Source organism: Anopheles stephensi, chromosome X (assembly GCF_013141755.1).
Source record: "Anopheles stephensi strain Indian chromosome X, UCI_ANSTEP_V1.0, whole genome shotgun sequence".
Classification (NCBI taxonomy): Eukaryota; Metazoa; Arthropoda; class Insecta; order Diptera; family Culicidae; genus Anopheles; species Anopheles stephensi.
Window position 1 is genome coordinate 2,688,875 of NC_050201.1, and position 16,737 is coordinate 2,705,611.

The 16,737-nt window shown below is 51.2% G+C and overlaps 1 protein-coding gene across 6 annotated transcripts; it reads left to right on the plus strand.

Annotated features, from left to right (window-relative positions):
* The first annotated feature begins 1,869 nt into the window (after nucleotides 1-1,869).
* On the plus strand, nucleotides 1,870-16,489 carry LOC118503718 (serine-rich adhesin for platelets). Of its 6 annotated transcripts, none has more exons than XM_036037344.1 (8): nucleotides 1,870-1,987; nucleotides 4,596-5,095; nucleotides 8,477-8,523; nucleotides 8,601-8,955; nucleotides 9,048-9,844; nucleotides 9,929-10,189; nucleotides 10,262-10,531; nucleotides 10,598-16,489. In XM_036037344.1, the coding sequence occupies exons 2-8, from the start codon at nucleotides 5,027-5,029 to the stop codon at nucleotides 14,355-14,357; spliced, it is 5,559 nt and encodes a 1,852-aa protein (XP_035893237.1). In that variant the 5' UTR covers nucleotides 1,870-1,987; nucleotides 4,596-5,026; the 3' UTR covers nucleotides 14,358-16,489. The 6 variants fall into 6 exon arrangements, with proteins under 6 accessions (XP_035893237.1, XP_035893228.1, XP_035893199.1 ...); XM_036037335.1 differs by lacking the exon at nucleotides 1,870-1,987 and adding an exon at nucleotides 2,589-2,724; XM_036037306.1 differs by lacking the exon at nucleotides 1,870-1,987 and adding an exon at nucleotides 2,596-2,944 and having other exon boundaries at nucleotides 4,367-5,095.
* The last annotated feature ends 248 nt before the right edge of the window (nucleotides 16,490-16,737 follow it).

A 16,737-nucleotide genomic window follows, 5' to 3' on the forward strand; every position in this document is an offset into this window, starting at 1 on the left:
TCTTCCTCTTTGGCTCAACGACCTCGAGAGGCCTTCCTTGACATGATTGTACCTATGAAAGAAGCGTCAGACCATGGAACGGAGAGACGGTCCGGACGAGAATCGAGCCCATTCCTACCGTGCGAAGACAGCTTCTACTGCCTCGAATCATCACCACCCATCACGATACTTTCATCGATTCCGAATATCTTAGAAAAAAACTGAACATGAATATATGAGACACACCACGTGATCTCGTACCGCAAGATTCCTCATTCAAAATACAAATTTCTAACGATTTTTCCTCGCACGTGTTCCACCATAGGCAGGATTGTTCCGGTCTGAAATGTTTCAAGCAGGAGCATGTGAAACATTTCCAACATCAAGCCACATGTTCATGGTGCGTTTCAACCAGTCTTTGTATGAGCTAGTGATGGGAAAAAACGCTCCTAAGAGGGAGTCGATTCTGATTCATGTTGAGATTGATCCACTGAATTTTTATCCGAATTCCACTCAGATAAGAAGTGAAACGTGTTGTCTGGTCGCTTCTGGTTGTAATGGACATGTGAAATAACCACCAACACAGCTTTGTGAGCTTGCGGAAGGGATTTTGCTCGATATTCAGTGATTCGAAGTATTCACAGTTGTCCAGGGAACTGGGAACGCAATCGGCGGCGGTCACACGGCAGAACCGGGGTCCAAATCTCATCTGGGCCGTTCTCCGATACATTAACAATAAGTAAGCCAGAAATGGCAGGCATGACCTTAAGACATCTTTTGGCTAAGAAAGAAGAAGAAAGTTGTCCAGCACAGGATATCGCTGCTGTGTAGAAAGTTGGTTGATGTACACGTCACTTTTTATTTTGACCTTTTTCTCACAACATCAGGCATGCAAGAGATATTATTTCGGATCACTGTATGTTGAACAAAAATGTCAAGCTATATCGCTATTGAACATGTTTGATCATTTAGATCGGTTGTACATTTTATATTTTATCGCTGGTCTAGTATCCAGGACACCATTGAAGCTTCTTTCCTTACTTCCCCCATTTCTCGTTACCTACCTTCTCGTCGCCAGCATGTTAGACTTTCTCATTATCCCGACTAGACTGAAACCCCAAACACTGAAAAAATCTTTTTTTTCTCGCTGGTACTAGCTTGACGAAGAACCTGACAGCACATAATAAAGAAAAATCGATCGGCTGTCAAAAATCCCAGGCTTGTAGTCGCTATCGTCCTCCGAAAGCGCTTCACACGTATTGGTCAGAGTGATCCTCTCTTTGAGGGAGCGCAAGTGGTGGTCATCAACTGACACAACGCTATGTAATCCGAACCGAAACTGGATATAAATCCGAAGTTGTATTCAAATCTAAAGCCGGATCCTGATCCTGAAACCAGATGTCAAACTGAAACCGACTGCAAATGTCGGGATTCCAATCAATACCAGTGCGTTCCGACTAGGAATCGAATCTTGATTCTTTTTCCCATCACTAGTTTCTAGTCGACTCTTTCATACGGCCCCCTGCTAACCACTGTACAGCATGTTGAACAACGACGGTGCTGTGTAGAAACCGACCTTTACTGTATTTGTGACATACATGCTAACCACCTTTTACATAGAAGTAAGCTTATCGCCGTTATGCACCACGATGTCAAGAAACTGCCAAACGAAAAACGAACGATTATGTGTTACCATATCACCAGAAATTGCCTTTGCTGTTTTAACTATTTATCCGACCAATTTCCCGAACGTCAAAAAATATAATAAAGCGCGTAATTTTCAAAAAAGAAAACAAAAATTCGATAGTGACGTTGAATTGAATTGTAACGGAAAGGCTTTTTCTTTCGTCACGGCACCGAACGCGTGTCGGATGGTTTAGTACGAGCGTTCTATTTCTGCAATAAAACAACAGCGCCCGCAGTCGTGTTGAACATTTGTGCAAAATAATCACGGCAGAAAGCAGAAAGAAACCGAACCGAAATGAATGTCCATGGTTGAAAGAAAAAGGTTGCCTTCAATCAAAAACAGCTGACCCGAAGCACGACGGATCGATCGTCATTCATGCCATGACACTTTGTACTGGACCTGGGCATTTAAAACTCTGCTTCCCCCCCCCCCCCTCTCGTAACAAAGAGGAGTACTATCTAACACGCTTTATGAATGATAATGATGGGGGAACTGAACGATACCTAGGGTAACGGGGGCCCACCGTTCAACCTCTTTTGTCCGCGGCCGAGAACCCTAAATCTCAGAATGAATTTTAGCAGAACAATCAGACCGGAGTTCGTATCGGGCTGGTTCTGGTGAAGCGACGTCTGCCCGACGAAGAGAAAGCATTCCAAGAAGCTCACAACACCACACACATGCCTGGACGGTGTACCCGGGCCCGTACACACATGCGCTTACCACGGCGGCGATTAGGCACGGTAGCGTAAAAGAGCACACCAAAAGAAAGACGGCAAACGAAAGCGCGCATGTGTGTGTGTGTGCGTCTGCGTATGTGTATATAGCATAAAGTTTTGCTATACACCACACCACCGAAAACGACCACCACGGGGGGGGGCATATGGTGTGCTAGCAGCATAGGCAATGGGTGATCTCGGTGCGTGCGCCGAAGCAGGACAGTCGTATCCCTGTAGAGCAACTGTCAAAATGGCCGTCTAAGGTTTCGCTGCTGCTGCTGCTGCTGCTGGTGTGTTGTGCTCTGTGGTATCGTCGAATGGTGCACACACTTACTGCGTACGGTATGTGTCGTCGCTTCAGGTTATAGTGCTCGAACCTTTGGGCGAAAAACTTACTCTAACGCCTCGCGTCCGTCTCCCAGCACTCGGTGTCGAAGAACAAAAACATAGAACAGCGCGAGCCAGCCAGCCAGCCAGCCAGCCAGTCAGCCAGCCAAACCAACAAACCAACTGGCACTGCGCGATGGCGAACAGTTGTGGAAATAATCTCTTTTAGGCGGAGGTTTGTTGCGAAAAACCATCAACCCCAGGCAGGCCAAAGCAAAAGGAAGCATCCGTCGTTCCGATTGTGCCACTCAGTAACGGGGTGTAAAACGGTGATGCAGACTGGCCTTCTTCCCCCCACCCTTCGCCCCCGTTGAATGACCATTTGGTGTAACAAGTAGTGAACGGTGCCGCTCCGAACGAACCAGCAGAACCGAGCGAAGAAAGAATCTACGTCGTGTACGTCGACGGTTCAAAAAGGATAACAAAACACAGGAAAGGAACACACACACACACACACGAACACAGCCACACGATACGTAAGAGGCGCCCCCCCGTAAGCCAGGCGCCAAGTGCAATAAACTCCGTCTGCAAAACAAAAGCCTGGAACGAACTGGTTGGGGGGGCAAACAAATCATAAAAAGCCTCCCCTTACCCCCCCCCCCCCCCCTCTCTCCCACCTCACCCCGAGGCAGCGCCTGACCAACCAGCCGCCACCTTATGGTCCTTTCTTCCGGTTCAGCTGGCTGAAAGAAGAAGCGGCAGAAGAAGAAGAAGCGGAAGAAAACAAGACCCAGCGGCCGTTCCATCCATCCAATGTTTATGCGCGGATCTAGCGTGTGTATGTGTGTGACTAAAGCTACAAGTTGGTTCCGGTGGCTTCACGCAGGATCAAGCCTGAGCGAAGTTCGAGTTTTGTCCGACCTACTGCACTGAAGGACCTTATGCCCGCGGTGGGAAGGATTCCGGATGGATGAGAAATGTGACCGGTAGCCTGGTACACCGTGAGGCTTACCGTAGCACCGGATCCGGATCGGGAATCTGCAATCGGTTCCGAAAACAAACGCCCAAAAGCGAGAGCGAGAGAGAGAGAGAAGGCGAACAAATTGGCCACCGAAAAAAATGTGGGACAGAAAGAAAGGAGCAAAGTGACAGAGACCGTTTTTGATTCAACCCAGGGCAAAACCCAACCAACCCACCCACCCGATCTCCACCCCACCGGGGAACTTCCGCAGGTCGTGCGGTGGTCATCACCCTTTTTCACGCGTACGGATGCGTTTTTTGGGGCGCCTCTTGCTATATAGATCGGTTTGCGTGCGTGTGTGTGTCGGGGTTCGGAATGATGAGTGTACCGAACAACACAACCCACACCACCACACGGTAACAACAACAAAAGACGCCTGGAACTGGAAGAAAGCATCCGTTTGGGTTTCGGTTGGGTTCCGCACTATCCACCTACCCCAAAACCACCCACACACCCTCCCCGTCGCATCACTCCGTTGATGAGCCACGCGGCTACACGGTGCTATCTGTAACCGAAAACACTAGTTTGGTGTGAACAACCGCGTTTTCCGTCTGTATGTGTGTGTGTGTGTCTCTAGTTTGTTCTATCCTGCCTGTACGTGTGTGTGTGTATTTCATGGGGGCTCTCTGTGTGCAGAAAAAAGTGCGTGTTTAGTGGTGCGTTTGTCCAAAACATGACCCCATTTTAAGATTTTTTGTTCGGCCCATTACATCGCGATGGCGCATCTGTACGTGTGTGTGTGTGTGTGCGCGCCATAAGCATAGTTCCCGAGCATAGTGGTCACCATCTCTAAAAGCCAGTCAGTGAAACAAGTGCAGCATCGCATCGGATCGCCACACCATAACACCAGTATTTGTTTATTTAGATATCTTTGTGTGTGTACGTGTGTGTGTGTGGCGCGTGCGTGTGCATCCAGCTCAACAGCATTGTCAACAACGGTCCCTATCCTGTGTGTGTGTGTGTGTAGAAGAAAGGATGGATTTTGTGCCGCCGAAAGCCACCTCAACGTGAAAAACCCGACCACAGCAGCTTCACAATCAACCGCAACACAAAACAGAACAACCCCCCCCCCCAAATGGGGTGGCTTCACACAATCAAATCCACTCGAACGTCCCCGTGAGGATGTAGTTAAGTGGCACAGAAGAAAGGAGTGTCTATCGTGTATCGTGCTCCCTGTATTAAATCGTCCGCAAACCGATGGTTGCAATATTTATATACATAAAAAAGATAGCTTTATAACAACTGCGTGTCTGTGTGTGTTTATGTGTGTGTGTGAGTTTGGCGACACGCGAGCGCATGGTCCTTATGGCATTGGCCACGAGCCATCAGCAGTACCCCATCAGCCATCAGGACGATACGAATACGGTAAGTATCATCGAGCGTACCCCGGATCGGGGAGATTTGCTACCCATATAAAGGTATAGACTAGTCGATAAAGAACTCGAGAGCCCGGGGTCCAGCATCGAATCCTGACCAAGAGCTGACGGGTAAAGACAAGTCAGGGAAGACCGAGAACACCCCGCACGAGAGCTTTCCAAGAAGAAATCCACAGTCCAAGGATCTCTACATACGCATTCGCCCGCCGGGGGCTTTCTTACTAACCGCTGCAGAGCCGCAGGTATATCGATCTCTGCATCCATCACCTTGATGATCTCATGTGTCCTTGGCTGGTGCATATTGAGGCATGGTTGCCATTAACCCGGGTACGCACAGCAGCGTAATTGTTGCAAGAGAAATCTCTGGTTGGTGTCAGATTTGTTCGAACCGTTTGTCCCATTGTCGATCCGGTTTGGTGCTACCCGCTTGCATCTGGGACTTTCCTCCCAATTACTACGCACGAAGCTGCTGGAAGCGTTGTTAGTTTCTAAACCTGGACCTCAGACTAAGAATGAAAGGTTGCTACCCACCGAACCGTGCGCTGCTGAAATGAAGCCAAACCAAGCTAGCATACAAGCAACCCCTTTTTAGGTAGTCGCGAAGTCGAACTCCGCGAGAAGATCGAAGTTTTCTTCACCTCAGTATCAGCGATTAAAAGTATGTAGGTCAAGTTGAAATGGGTACATTTTGTTGTTGTTGTTGTTGTTGCACTGAACCGTCTGGTGAGGGCCGAACCTGATGGATGCAGAGAAAATGACGACGACGATGAACCAAAGATCGTCCCCCTTCGCTGACGGGGCCCGCAGAATGATATCTTTCGAAATGGGGCTTTTGAAGAAAGCAAACAAAAAAAAAAAAAAACATGGCGAACCACACAGAAACAGGTTTGCTCTGCTCAGCTCCCCAACCGCGTATCCTGTGCAACCGGGCCCACTGGGTAGTATTTCCTGTTTGTCGGTCCTGCTGTCTGTCTGTCCCCGCACGCTACCAACTTTCATTGGCGACCGGCCGCAGAGCATCTGCCCTGTATGGGACACAAAGGAGGACACGCAATGAACGTGTGTGTACGGCTAGCTGGCGCGCCATTAGACGTGACAATGCGCAGTACGGACTGCATACTGTTGGTCTTGGTGTAATGCGGGCCTGCACAAGCAAAACTAGCTTTCGCTTCCAGAGACTCCACAAGATTGAGGTAGTCTCGCGTATTGCACATTTTCAAATTGGTTAGATTTCCCCCCCCCCAGTTTGTTGGGTCTCGCCAACAAGGAAGCATCCAATTTGAAGGACGCGTCGCACGGCCGGCTAAAATTAGAATTCTGTCTGCCCTAAGCAGCTCTTTCGCCGAGATGTGCGATGGTTTTTCTTTCTTTTTTTTTTGCTATAAGGGTCGTCGCCGTCTGTCGGTAGGCGGATCATAAACATGGCCGTAAACAGCAGCAGCCCCAGCATCACGTGGACGTAAGCGAGAGACAGCGAGTTATTGAACGTGCGAGAGAGACACCTCAGGTCTCAGGGTTTGGGTCGTTGTGTGTTGTGTGAATCCTTTCCGCCAAGTCCACGTGGAGAAGAGTGTATTGCTTGGACATGCTTCACACCTGGATGGCAGTAAAATGACACTCCCCTTCGCCAGCACTGTTAATTCTTAGCGTTAAAGAGGCACAATGCGGGATGCTTAACTGGACGTGGATAAATGAAGTAGTTATGGCTAATCGATTGCAAACATAAGTTTTACGATGGTTCGGGGCAGACCCGAAGCGAACATATTTATAGCGCCCGGTCGTAAAATTTTTGCAACCCGTGGGTCAGGTTTGGATGTCTGTGTGGCAGCGCTCACACGAACGAGAGTCGGCAACAGACAATGCACTTTTCTGCTGAGGTTAAGGTTTACTGCACACGATCCCCACGATGCAGCGATGGAGAAAGATGCTGCCGGCTGCGTTTTTTTTTATTTTCTTTTTACGATCGCCGAGCGCAAATCATTGCCAATTCTCTTTTCGACCGAGCCGTGCTATAATGCTATATGACCCTATCCGGCCGGACGAGGAGAGGAATGCAGGGGACGGTGGTAATAAAATTTACAAGCGGCCATCCTACTTAGTGCCTGCGCTACTTGTGTCTCCGCGGGCTATTAACACCGATGTCCGAATGCTCGTTGAGATGTCCTTCGGTGGCGCTAGAACTGAAGACCCGCCAGTGTCCTAGCCAACCGAACGGCAAACTGTGAGTTGCGAGACGTTCGTTCGCAATCGAATAAAAATTGGAATAAATTGTTCGTTTCGAAAACAACAAAACTCCAGCCGACACACACACACACACACACACACCAGTTGCGATAGTTGTGTGGCCTTACGCAGCAAAGAACGCATGTGAGGGTTGCTGCTTGCTCGCGCGAGATGCGGCCCCTGTTTACAGGCGTCACGTTTCGCCGTTGATGCAACATTTTCGTGAGGCTCGCTTTCCGTTTCTTGCCGATGGCCTTCACGGTGCACGGTGTTCCGAAAGTGACTCGACTCGATGGCCACGGCTTTGGTGCGTAGGTGCGCGCGTGTTGGTGGGTTTTTTGCGCCCAGTGTGTCACGTCGGTCTGGTGTGCGATGGCAAAGCGCTGTCCCACAAGCAACATGAGATCATTGCGGTAAGCGGCGGAAAGCTCCCCGGCAGGAGGACATCAGACGGCAATGTCCGCCGTGTGTGTACCATTTCCTGTGCTTGGGGATCTGCAATGTCCGCATCAAATGTACGCACACGCCGCGTCGAGGGCTGTCGGGGGCCGAGATTTGCTAACTTGAGCTCAATTTACGATCATTTCCTAATCGGGAAATCAGATCTTGCTCACGATGCTACCAATTGGCTGCATCATCAAACCCGGTCGTGCGAAAGGAATAGTTTCCCCCTGTTTTTTTTTCTTCTAGGAATGCGGGAATGCACTTCCTGACACATATATATGCTCGCTGGATGTTGATAACGTATTTGCATGGTGAGCCGTTTTTTTTTGTTGCTGTAGTTGTTGTGAAGATAACACTTGTGGCTTTGTTGCAAAACTAAGGGAGACTAGACACTGACAGTAGCAGGGAAACATTGGTTCGAAGCTGTTGGACGTGTAGTACATTACGAGCTGTGGAGGACTTTATGTCTTTGGATTGCTCCACATTATAGCCATAACAGTTTAAAAGGATTTCTACCAACAACACTTGTGTAATTGAAGCAAAATGTATTTTTTCAAAATAAATGTCAAGCACGGCTTCGCAGTGGTAAGGTTGATGAATCCTCACGCATTGCACTGTCATTTTCCGATCCTAGTAATCGGTGAACGAGATCAAACAGTTCAGCTGGTGATGTAATCTATTATTTGTGCTTTACTTTGGACAGAATTTACAGGCGACAGACGACGAAGAAACATCGAAAGTCAACAATAGGTAAAGTATCTGCGTGCGGAAAAGTCGGTAGCCGTGCACCACTAACGCGCTCATTTCCCACTTCCATTTCCCTGCAGCCGTAGCGAATGCCAGAAGTTCAGCACCAGTCAAGGGACCGCAGCCTTGATGCTTGGGTCAAACGAGCAGCTTCGTGCCTCGTGCGAGGATCAGGTCACCGGCACTAGCACCACGGCTGGCTGTGGTACGGTTAGCGTTAGTGATACCTGCTGCGTGGATAGCATTTTAAATGAAGAATCAGCGAACAGATATGTCTCCGGTGCGGTGGAAACCGGCGAGAGTAAGATGGAGGGTAGGGCAGCCAGCCGGCCGGCCTCCTCCTGCAGCAGTGGGAGCAGTTCTTCCTCCTCCGACATTCAGCAGCACCTGCAGTCGATGTTTTGCTTGTTGCGGCCGGAAGAAACCCTCAAGATGGTGCGTACTTAAACCCGCTTCGGCTCTTCGGGCCACTTCAGACAACAGCATCCTGCTTAACCGTATTTCGCCCCCCTCATTTTTCCACACAGGCTGTAAAGTTGGAATCGTTACGGACGGGTCGGACCAGATATTTGGTCGTGGTATCACGCACAGTAACAAGCAAGCGCCACAACACCGGCACACTATACCTTACCGGAGGTGGTAGCAGCAGCAACGGTATCGGCAGCACCACAAACGGTAGCATCGTCTCATCGTGGCCATTGTCAGCGACGCCGCCGGCAACCTTCACCACCATCCCAGCCGCGGCACAACAGCAGCAGCAGCCCCTGCACGGTGGTCGCTCGACCTGCTCAACACTGTCCGGCACAGTAACGGCGGTGACGACGACGACGACGGCACACACGCGCCACAGTAGCTGCACCGGCGAACCGTTCGCCGGCATCGATACGTTCGTGTCGACCAGTGTGGACAGCTGCGTCCTCAACGTTCGTCTGCCCGACGGATCCGATGTTCCGTGCAGGAGTGATCAATGTGATAGTAAAACTAGTAGTAGGTTAATTGATAGCACCACCGCCGTGCCGGGAATGGGCGACGGTTCGGACGACACGTGCTCCACACCGACCGGCCCGGATGAGGTGACGGTCGCCGATAAGCGAGACACGGAATCGAACGAATCCGCAACCGCTTGCTGCCAAGGGCAAGAGCTACAGCAGGGCCATCAGTACCAGAACCAGCATTCGATCAGCAACAGTGCCATTGCCACCATGGAAGGAGGGAAAAAGATTGAAGAGTCCTGTCTCCTCGGCATTGATTGTAACGAGCGGACGACGGTCGGATTGGTGCTGAAGGTACTGGCGGACACGTCCATACGGTTAGATGGCGATGGGTACGTTACGCTGGCAAAATTATTGGTTGTGACTGTGAGTTTAACCTTTTCTTACCACCCTTGCACTCGTTTCATCTCGTGCAGAGGATTTAGCGTTAGCTCCTGTGGCAAGCAGCACATCTTCAAACCGGTCTCGGTGCAGGCGATGTGGTCCGCGCTGCAAACACTGCACAAAGCATCATTTAAGGCGCGCGAGCATAACTTCTTTGCCGGCGGTCCGTCGCACGATTGGGTGTCGTACTATGAGGCGCATATCGATTCGGACCGCTCCTGTCTCAACGAATGGAACGCGATGGATTCACTAGAAAGTCGACGCCCACCGTCGCCGGGCTCCATCCGCAGCAAGTACGGTTTACACGATTGGTTGCATCGTTGCGCCTGTGTCTGATCTGTTCTTTGTCCCTTTCCCCGTTTTAGACCGACCGAACGCGAGGAAACGGAAAGCGTGATACGCTCGAAGCTGAAGGAAGTGATGATGTCGGTCGATCTGGACGATGTGACGTCAAAGTTTATACGTGGTCGGCTCGAGGAGTTGCTGGACATGGATTTGGGCGAGTACAAACCGTTCATCGATGCCGAAATGCTCGTCATCCTGGGCCAGATGGATGCACCGACGGAGATTTTCGATCACGTGTACCTTGGATCCGAGTGGAACGCAAGCAATCTGGAAGAATTGCAACGGAACGGGTATGTACTTGTGTGCCGCGCAGGAAAGTGGAAACATTTACTGACATACGTTTTCCTCCGACACAGCGTCCATCACATACTGAACGTAACGCGCGAGATTGACAACTTCTTCCCGGGGCTGTTTCACTACTGCAACGTGCGCGTGTACGATGACGAGAAGACCGACCTACTGCGCCACTGGGACAACACGTTCAAGTTCATCTCGCGCGCCAAGATGGAAGGCTCGAAGGTGCTGGTGCACTGCAAGATGGGTATCAGCCGGTCGGCATCGGTCGTGATAGCGTACGCGATGAAGGCGAACGGGTGGAACTTTGAGCATGCGCTGCGCCACGTCAAGGAGAAGCGTAGCTGCATCAAGCCGAACAAGAACTTCCTGATGCAGCTGGAAACGTACCAGGGTATGCTGGATGCGATGAAGAACAAAGAAAAGCTGCAGCGTAGCAAGAGCGAAACGAACCTAAAGCTGGCCGGTGCGAAGGAGGGTCGTTCGTTGCCGGGCAGTGAACCGACTCCGCTCATCCAGGCACTGAACGGTGCTGTTGGTGTTCAGGCTGGTGGTGGTAAAAAGCACCTGGTAGTGTCTGCTGCGGGCAAAGCTGGCCATAATCATGCTGACGCCGACGATGGTGACGTTTCGGCGAGTGTAGGCGTTTTAGGGGAAAAGGCTGATTTCGAACCACGACTGGATGGAGCGGATGAAGCAGATGGAGACGAGGCTGGTGCCAGTAGCAGGGGACGAACACGCACACGTCAATCGAAACTACAATCCGCTCATCCACATAACCTCAAACAGCTTGAGCTTGCGGGAGATGGTAGCAGCAGTAGTGCCGGCACCGATACGCAATCACAATCCGAACAGCAAACGACACTCCCGGCAGCAGCATGTACAGCAAGTTCCACCTCGAAGCACAGCAAACTGTTGGCCAATCTCTTTCTCCCAGCGACGACAACCGCCGGCAAAGCGTTCATCCCTTGCGAAGGACGAATCTGTGGCCGCGGTTCGGGTGCATTGAAGCGCCACAAAAGTCTCTCGCCCGATTCGTTCAATCCTCGCTGGTCGGACAGCTACGAGTTTGAATCGTCGTCGCTGGCGTACGCGGAAAAGTCGTTCCCAGCGGCGTCGCGAACATCGCGCACCCGCACCATGCTTGAGCTGGACAATCAAATCGAACCGTACGTCGGGTCGGGCGCCCCATGCGGCGGTACCGGGCGCCGAAAGCAGCAGAGCTACTCGCTGGAACATCTGCACGGCGGTGCGCTCGATATGCGTTCGCCCTGCACCGAAACGAAAACGATACGCATGCCGTGCGGCAACGGGCAGAACTACAGCGTCTCACCGAACCAGATAGTGCACTTGCAGGACAAGCTGCCACCGAACGATGTGCGCAAGAAGGTTCTCTCCAGCCTGGCGGCAGCGGCCACCACGTCTTCGACCGCCAAACCAAACCGTTCGGAAAGCTTCATCCGGAAACTGTTCCCGAGCAGCAGCAGCAGCAGCAGCAGCAGTAGTAGTGGCGGTGGCGCCGGGACCAGTGATCAGGATTCCGGCTGTTCATCACAGTCACTTGCGACATCAGTGCCATCCACAGTACCGTCGTCCACCTCAACACTGTTGGGGTCCACGGTGAAAGCGATCGTCAGTGAGCTGGAGTGTAACAGCGGGAGCAACATACCGATCGCACCACCACCACTGCTAAACGATCCCGGTACGCTACTGTCCCAGCCCGTGGCTCCCATACCGATAGCGTCCGTAGCGGCTGAAGCGGCGGCAGTTGCGGTTGCGTCTGCCATCCGTGAAGCGACCCGTAAGGATGTTCACGAGGCGAAGGAAGCGAACGCCACAGCACCGGCCTCTTCAACAGTGTCGCTGGATGGGAAGGGCGACAATCGTACGAACAATCCCGAACAGTGGGATCCAGGAGATGGTAGAAGCGAACCCATCTGTTGGACGTCTTCCGCGCAAATCATTCAACAGTGTTCCGCTGCGGTCGGAGGATTCACGGAACCCGCTCCTACCGATGCTCCAGCTGCTGCCGGTAGTATGGAGTGTTGTGAAGTGGCATCGGAATCGGACGCCGGCAGCTGCTGTAAACCTGCCCCGGAGGTGAGCGTATTGCGTCAATGTTCGTGGAGTAGCTGTGATTCGGGTTGTACCGGTAGCGAGGAATCTCGAGCAGCAGGGCCACAGGTCAATCAACAACGGCGTTTGACTACCTCCGGACCGCCCGGTGTAGTGAACAGCAGTAGTAGTGGTGGTAGCGGCAGTGGAGCGCTTATCGACGAGAGAGACGTAATTCCATGGCATCCAGGGACGGTGAAGCGCACGAAGAAGCGCATAGAGCAGCGGAGTACGAACGTCGCCTCCACCGTTACGATGAAGTGGAACACTCCCTCCACGACGGTTTCCACGTTGCCCACCGCAACGTCAGCGGTATCGACCGACACCGGTGCGCACGGGGACGATCTGGCTGCGTCGTGCACCACTCAACAACACTCGCAAAAAGAACAGCAAGAAGAAGGCTACCCGGCCGCCCGTGAACGCCCGGGAATGGTTTCATCGAGCTACGCGCGGTTATCCGCATCCGCACCCGATTCCTACAATCTGTACGCGGAACCAGGCAGTCGGTCCGGTGAATCGGTCGGCAGTACGAACCCGCTGCCCGCAAAGCGCCAGGTCAAGCCCAACCATCAACATTCGTTTGCCGGCGCTGGGTGTGATGACTCGGTCCCGCGGAATCCAGCCGAATCCTCCACATCGTACTGCTTGCGGGTAAGCGTACGGGGTGCCGGTGGTGTCGTTGAGCGTCCGCAGCAGTCACAGCCGCATGAGCCCGGTGATGGAGCCGAGGAGGATACATTCAATGCAGGCAAGGTGCGTAACCTGAAGATGAGCTTTGAAGCGAAATCGAACGACCGACGGCAGGGACCGAAAAAGGTACGCTCGCTACCATCGTCGCCCGTTGCCGTGCACGTATCGATGGGCAGTCAGGCGAAGCGACCTCCAGCCACTTCCTCTGCGACCACGTCGACAACCACCGCCACTGCGTCCTCACCATCGTCACCGTCACCGCTGGCCGGACTGGTGTCGGGACCGGCGACAGGGCAAGCTGCACACCAGAGCACCACTCCACCGGAAGATGTGACAGTGCGTGATCTTGTCGATCGGTACGAGGTGCAGGGTCCTCGCGTACGTCCGGTCGGTAGTAGCTCACTGTCCCGGACCCAACGACCCCGCTCGGTCTTCGAACCGCTCAAGCAAAGCAGCACCGGTGGCAAACCGTTCGCTCAATCCACCACCAACAACCTCCTATCGCACTCCGCAACGCAGTGGCGTCTAGACGACTCGATGCGACCACCAGTTCCTCCTCTGGTGCGTGGTTTGGTCCTCGCCCAGCATGGTGCAGGTACCGCACCGTACAACAACAAAAGCACCAACGTCAGCCAAACCGCGCACGTACCGGCTCCCGGTCGCGGTTCGTCCGGGCCAGGCATCGGTACGAACAGCAGCAGTAACGCTAGAAACAATAACAACACCGCAAAACTAATGCTGCAACAGTCCGGTGGATCGGGTGAGGCGGGTTCACAGGTGGGAGGCAAGCGGACGCAGCAACACGGCAGAACACATCCGCTAGCGAAAATAAGCCCCAGTGCGAAACATCACCATCATCACCTGCACGTGCATCACCATCTGGTGCATCACCATCATCAGTACAACATCGGACAGCTGCAGCAGCATCGGCACATCGGCACGGCACCAGGGCCGGGTGTATCTGGCGCTACGGGGCCTTCTGCCACCGTCACAGCTAACGCGTACAATACGATGTGAATTCTAGACGAGTCGTACGATAGAGCGAGAGAGAGAGAGAGAGAGAGCGGTCACACACACACACCACACTTTCGCAGGAGTTCGACCGAATGTCCAGTTTCCTGAGACAACCTGAAACCCTTTTTATTCTTACATCTTTACACCGAGCTGAAGCAGTAGTGCAATAATTTATTTTTTTACTGGTAGTTTTTCGTTTGTTTGGCAAACAGAGTAGAACGCAGGAAGGGTACAGCACAGTCAGATAGTGAACAGGTATAGTAGAACGAACGCAATGTTGAGAGATTAGTGCTAGAGAGATTTTGAGTTGTCAGACTTTGTCCATCTCTTAACAGCAGTATGTCAGGGATTCGCAAGGGATCCAACAGGTCCCTGCGAGTCGATAGAAAGCCTCAATGTCTCAATGAGGCGCTGTCGCTGTCGTATCAACTCAGCTGAAGCTGGAACCCACCAGGTTCTCCATGTGCTTTCTGTCGTCATTTAGTCAATTGTGAAAACTGTCGAAATACGCCCCGTATGACTTACAAACCGGCACAGCACAAAACCAGTCAGAGCATATTTTTATAGTTTTGGAGACATTTTTGTTTTTTTTTTGTTTTGTTTTTTTATTCGCTCGGCTCTTACCGTCGGCGATATCATCACTCCTCTGTCATCTCTCGGCTTAGTTGAACGTAAAAAAAAAAAATGGTGCAATAAGGTAACAAAAAAGCAGATAGTTAAACAAAAAGCATTGCTTGCTTGGATCTAGAAACAAAACAACAATTAATGCCAACGCTTACACACTCGCCAAAGCGCACCCTTGCTTTAGACGCCAACCAGCTTTTGACAGTTGTTAGTTTGACCCTTCAGTGAGGTTCAATGGGTTCGTTTATATTGTTTACTCTGTTCGTGCATGCGCTTTTACAATTCGTATTTTGTTTGTGTTTTTTTTTTATATTAAAACTTCATGTTTCTAACCAAATTGACATTCCTCTGCAGGGAATCTGTTTCAAATTCGATGGCGATGAACCTAAAAGCAAGTTGGCTTCCGGAACGCTAACACTAACGCTAATCCAAAACTGCCCTGAAGCCTGAAGCTGGCATGTAAAAATGTGCGCCTTCTATTTTTAAAGCCCCCCCGCTCCCCCTCACCTCCTAGTCAACAAATACCTACCCACGAACAACATGATCTTATTCGCATTTGTTTTATTTTGTACATTTTTAAATACCATTCCAACGTAGAACGACCAGCATGCGCACGGTTGTACCGGCTACTCTCGCTTAGGAGCTATCCTCCAAAAACCTCTGGCAATTCATCACTTAACATTGCAACACTGGGACTGAATTAGGGCGCGCATCAGTGTGAGGCGCCTGGGATAAAATGGCGCGCGCCACGTGAGCTAGCAACACCACCAACTCCCTTTTTAATCCGCGTAGAATCTGTGAAGCTTATGGACATCTGTTTTATCTGCTTACGATCTCGCCGCTTACATAACTGTTGCCCCCCCCCCCCCCCCCCCCCCCGGAACTGTTTGAGCTGTATGCTGATCTCGTGATCGCGATGGGGATGCCATCAGACTGCCTAAAGTCCTTACGACTCCAAAACGTCACAAAGTACTCAGGAGCAAATCCTCTACTGAAACCCTAACGAAAGACAGCAAGTTGTGGTTTTGTAATTGTTTTCTTTTTCTTTCTTTTTGTGTGTTTGTTTGCGTATTTTGCTTATGGAAAGTTGGAAGCGACACAGGGCTACGGGAGCAAATGCTGTGCCTACTTTGCATTTCCAATAACCAATCACCTCAGCAAACCTTCCCCAACATATTGCTTCCCCCGGATTAATGTTACACTTATTTTAAATCATACATGTTAAACGATTGTGCGTGTGTTTTCGTGTGTGTGTGTGTGTGCGTATTGTGTGCATATATGCCCGTTGCATGTATATAGGCTAGGCTAGATCTTGAGAATGTTGAGCGAAAGTGAAGCAGAAGGCAAAAACACGGATAACCACCACGATCACGTGTCGTGTGTGGGTGGGTGTGTGTGTGCAGAAAGGTAATAGTTATAAGTAAGGACCTCATTTCCCCCCTCCCACAACCCCACCCCGCCCCTCCCGCTGTGTACAGTTAGTTACTCATTCAATTTCATCGAAAAAAAAACAGAACAAACAAGAGAAAAACGGATACGCTAAAACGTTAAATCAATAAATGCAGAAAAATTATGCCCCCAAGTGGTTGGGTGTGATTGATTGTTTTCATCGGAGCAGGAAGATGATGAGAATGAGGTTGATGGAGGAGGGTCGGTGTTAAATTAGCTTTTTTTCTTTCCATTTGTGTAACTATTATAGAGCCTTCTTCGGGGCGGTGACGATCTAGAGGAAGTTGAGGAGTCCTGCTATCTTGGTACG

Bases quoted from the DNA above. Each gene is read 5' to 3' on its own strand.
- LOC118503718 (XM_036037344.1), top strand. From the start codon at position 5,027: ATGGTCCTTATGGCATTGGCCACGAGCCATCAGCAGTACCCCATCAGC. The intron at 8,524-8,600 runs GTAAAGTATCTG...ATTTCCCTGCAG, and splicing joins ACATCGAAAGTCAACAATAG to CCGTAGCGAATGCCAGAAGT. The intron at 10,190-10,261 runs GTACGGTTTACA...TCCCCGTTTTAG, and splicing joins CCGGGCTCCATCCGCAGCAA to ACCGACCGAACGCGAGGAAA.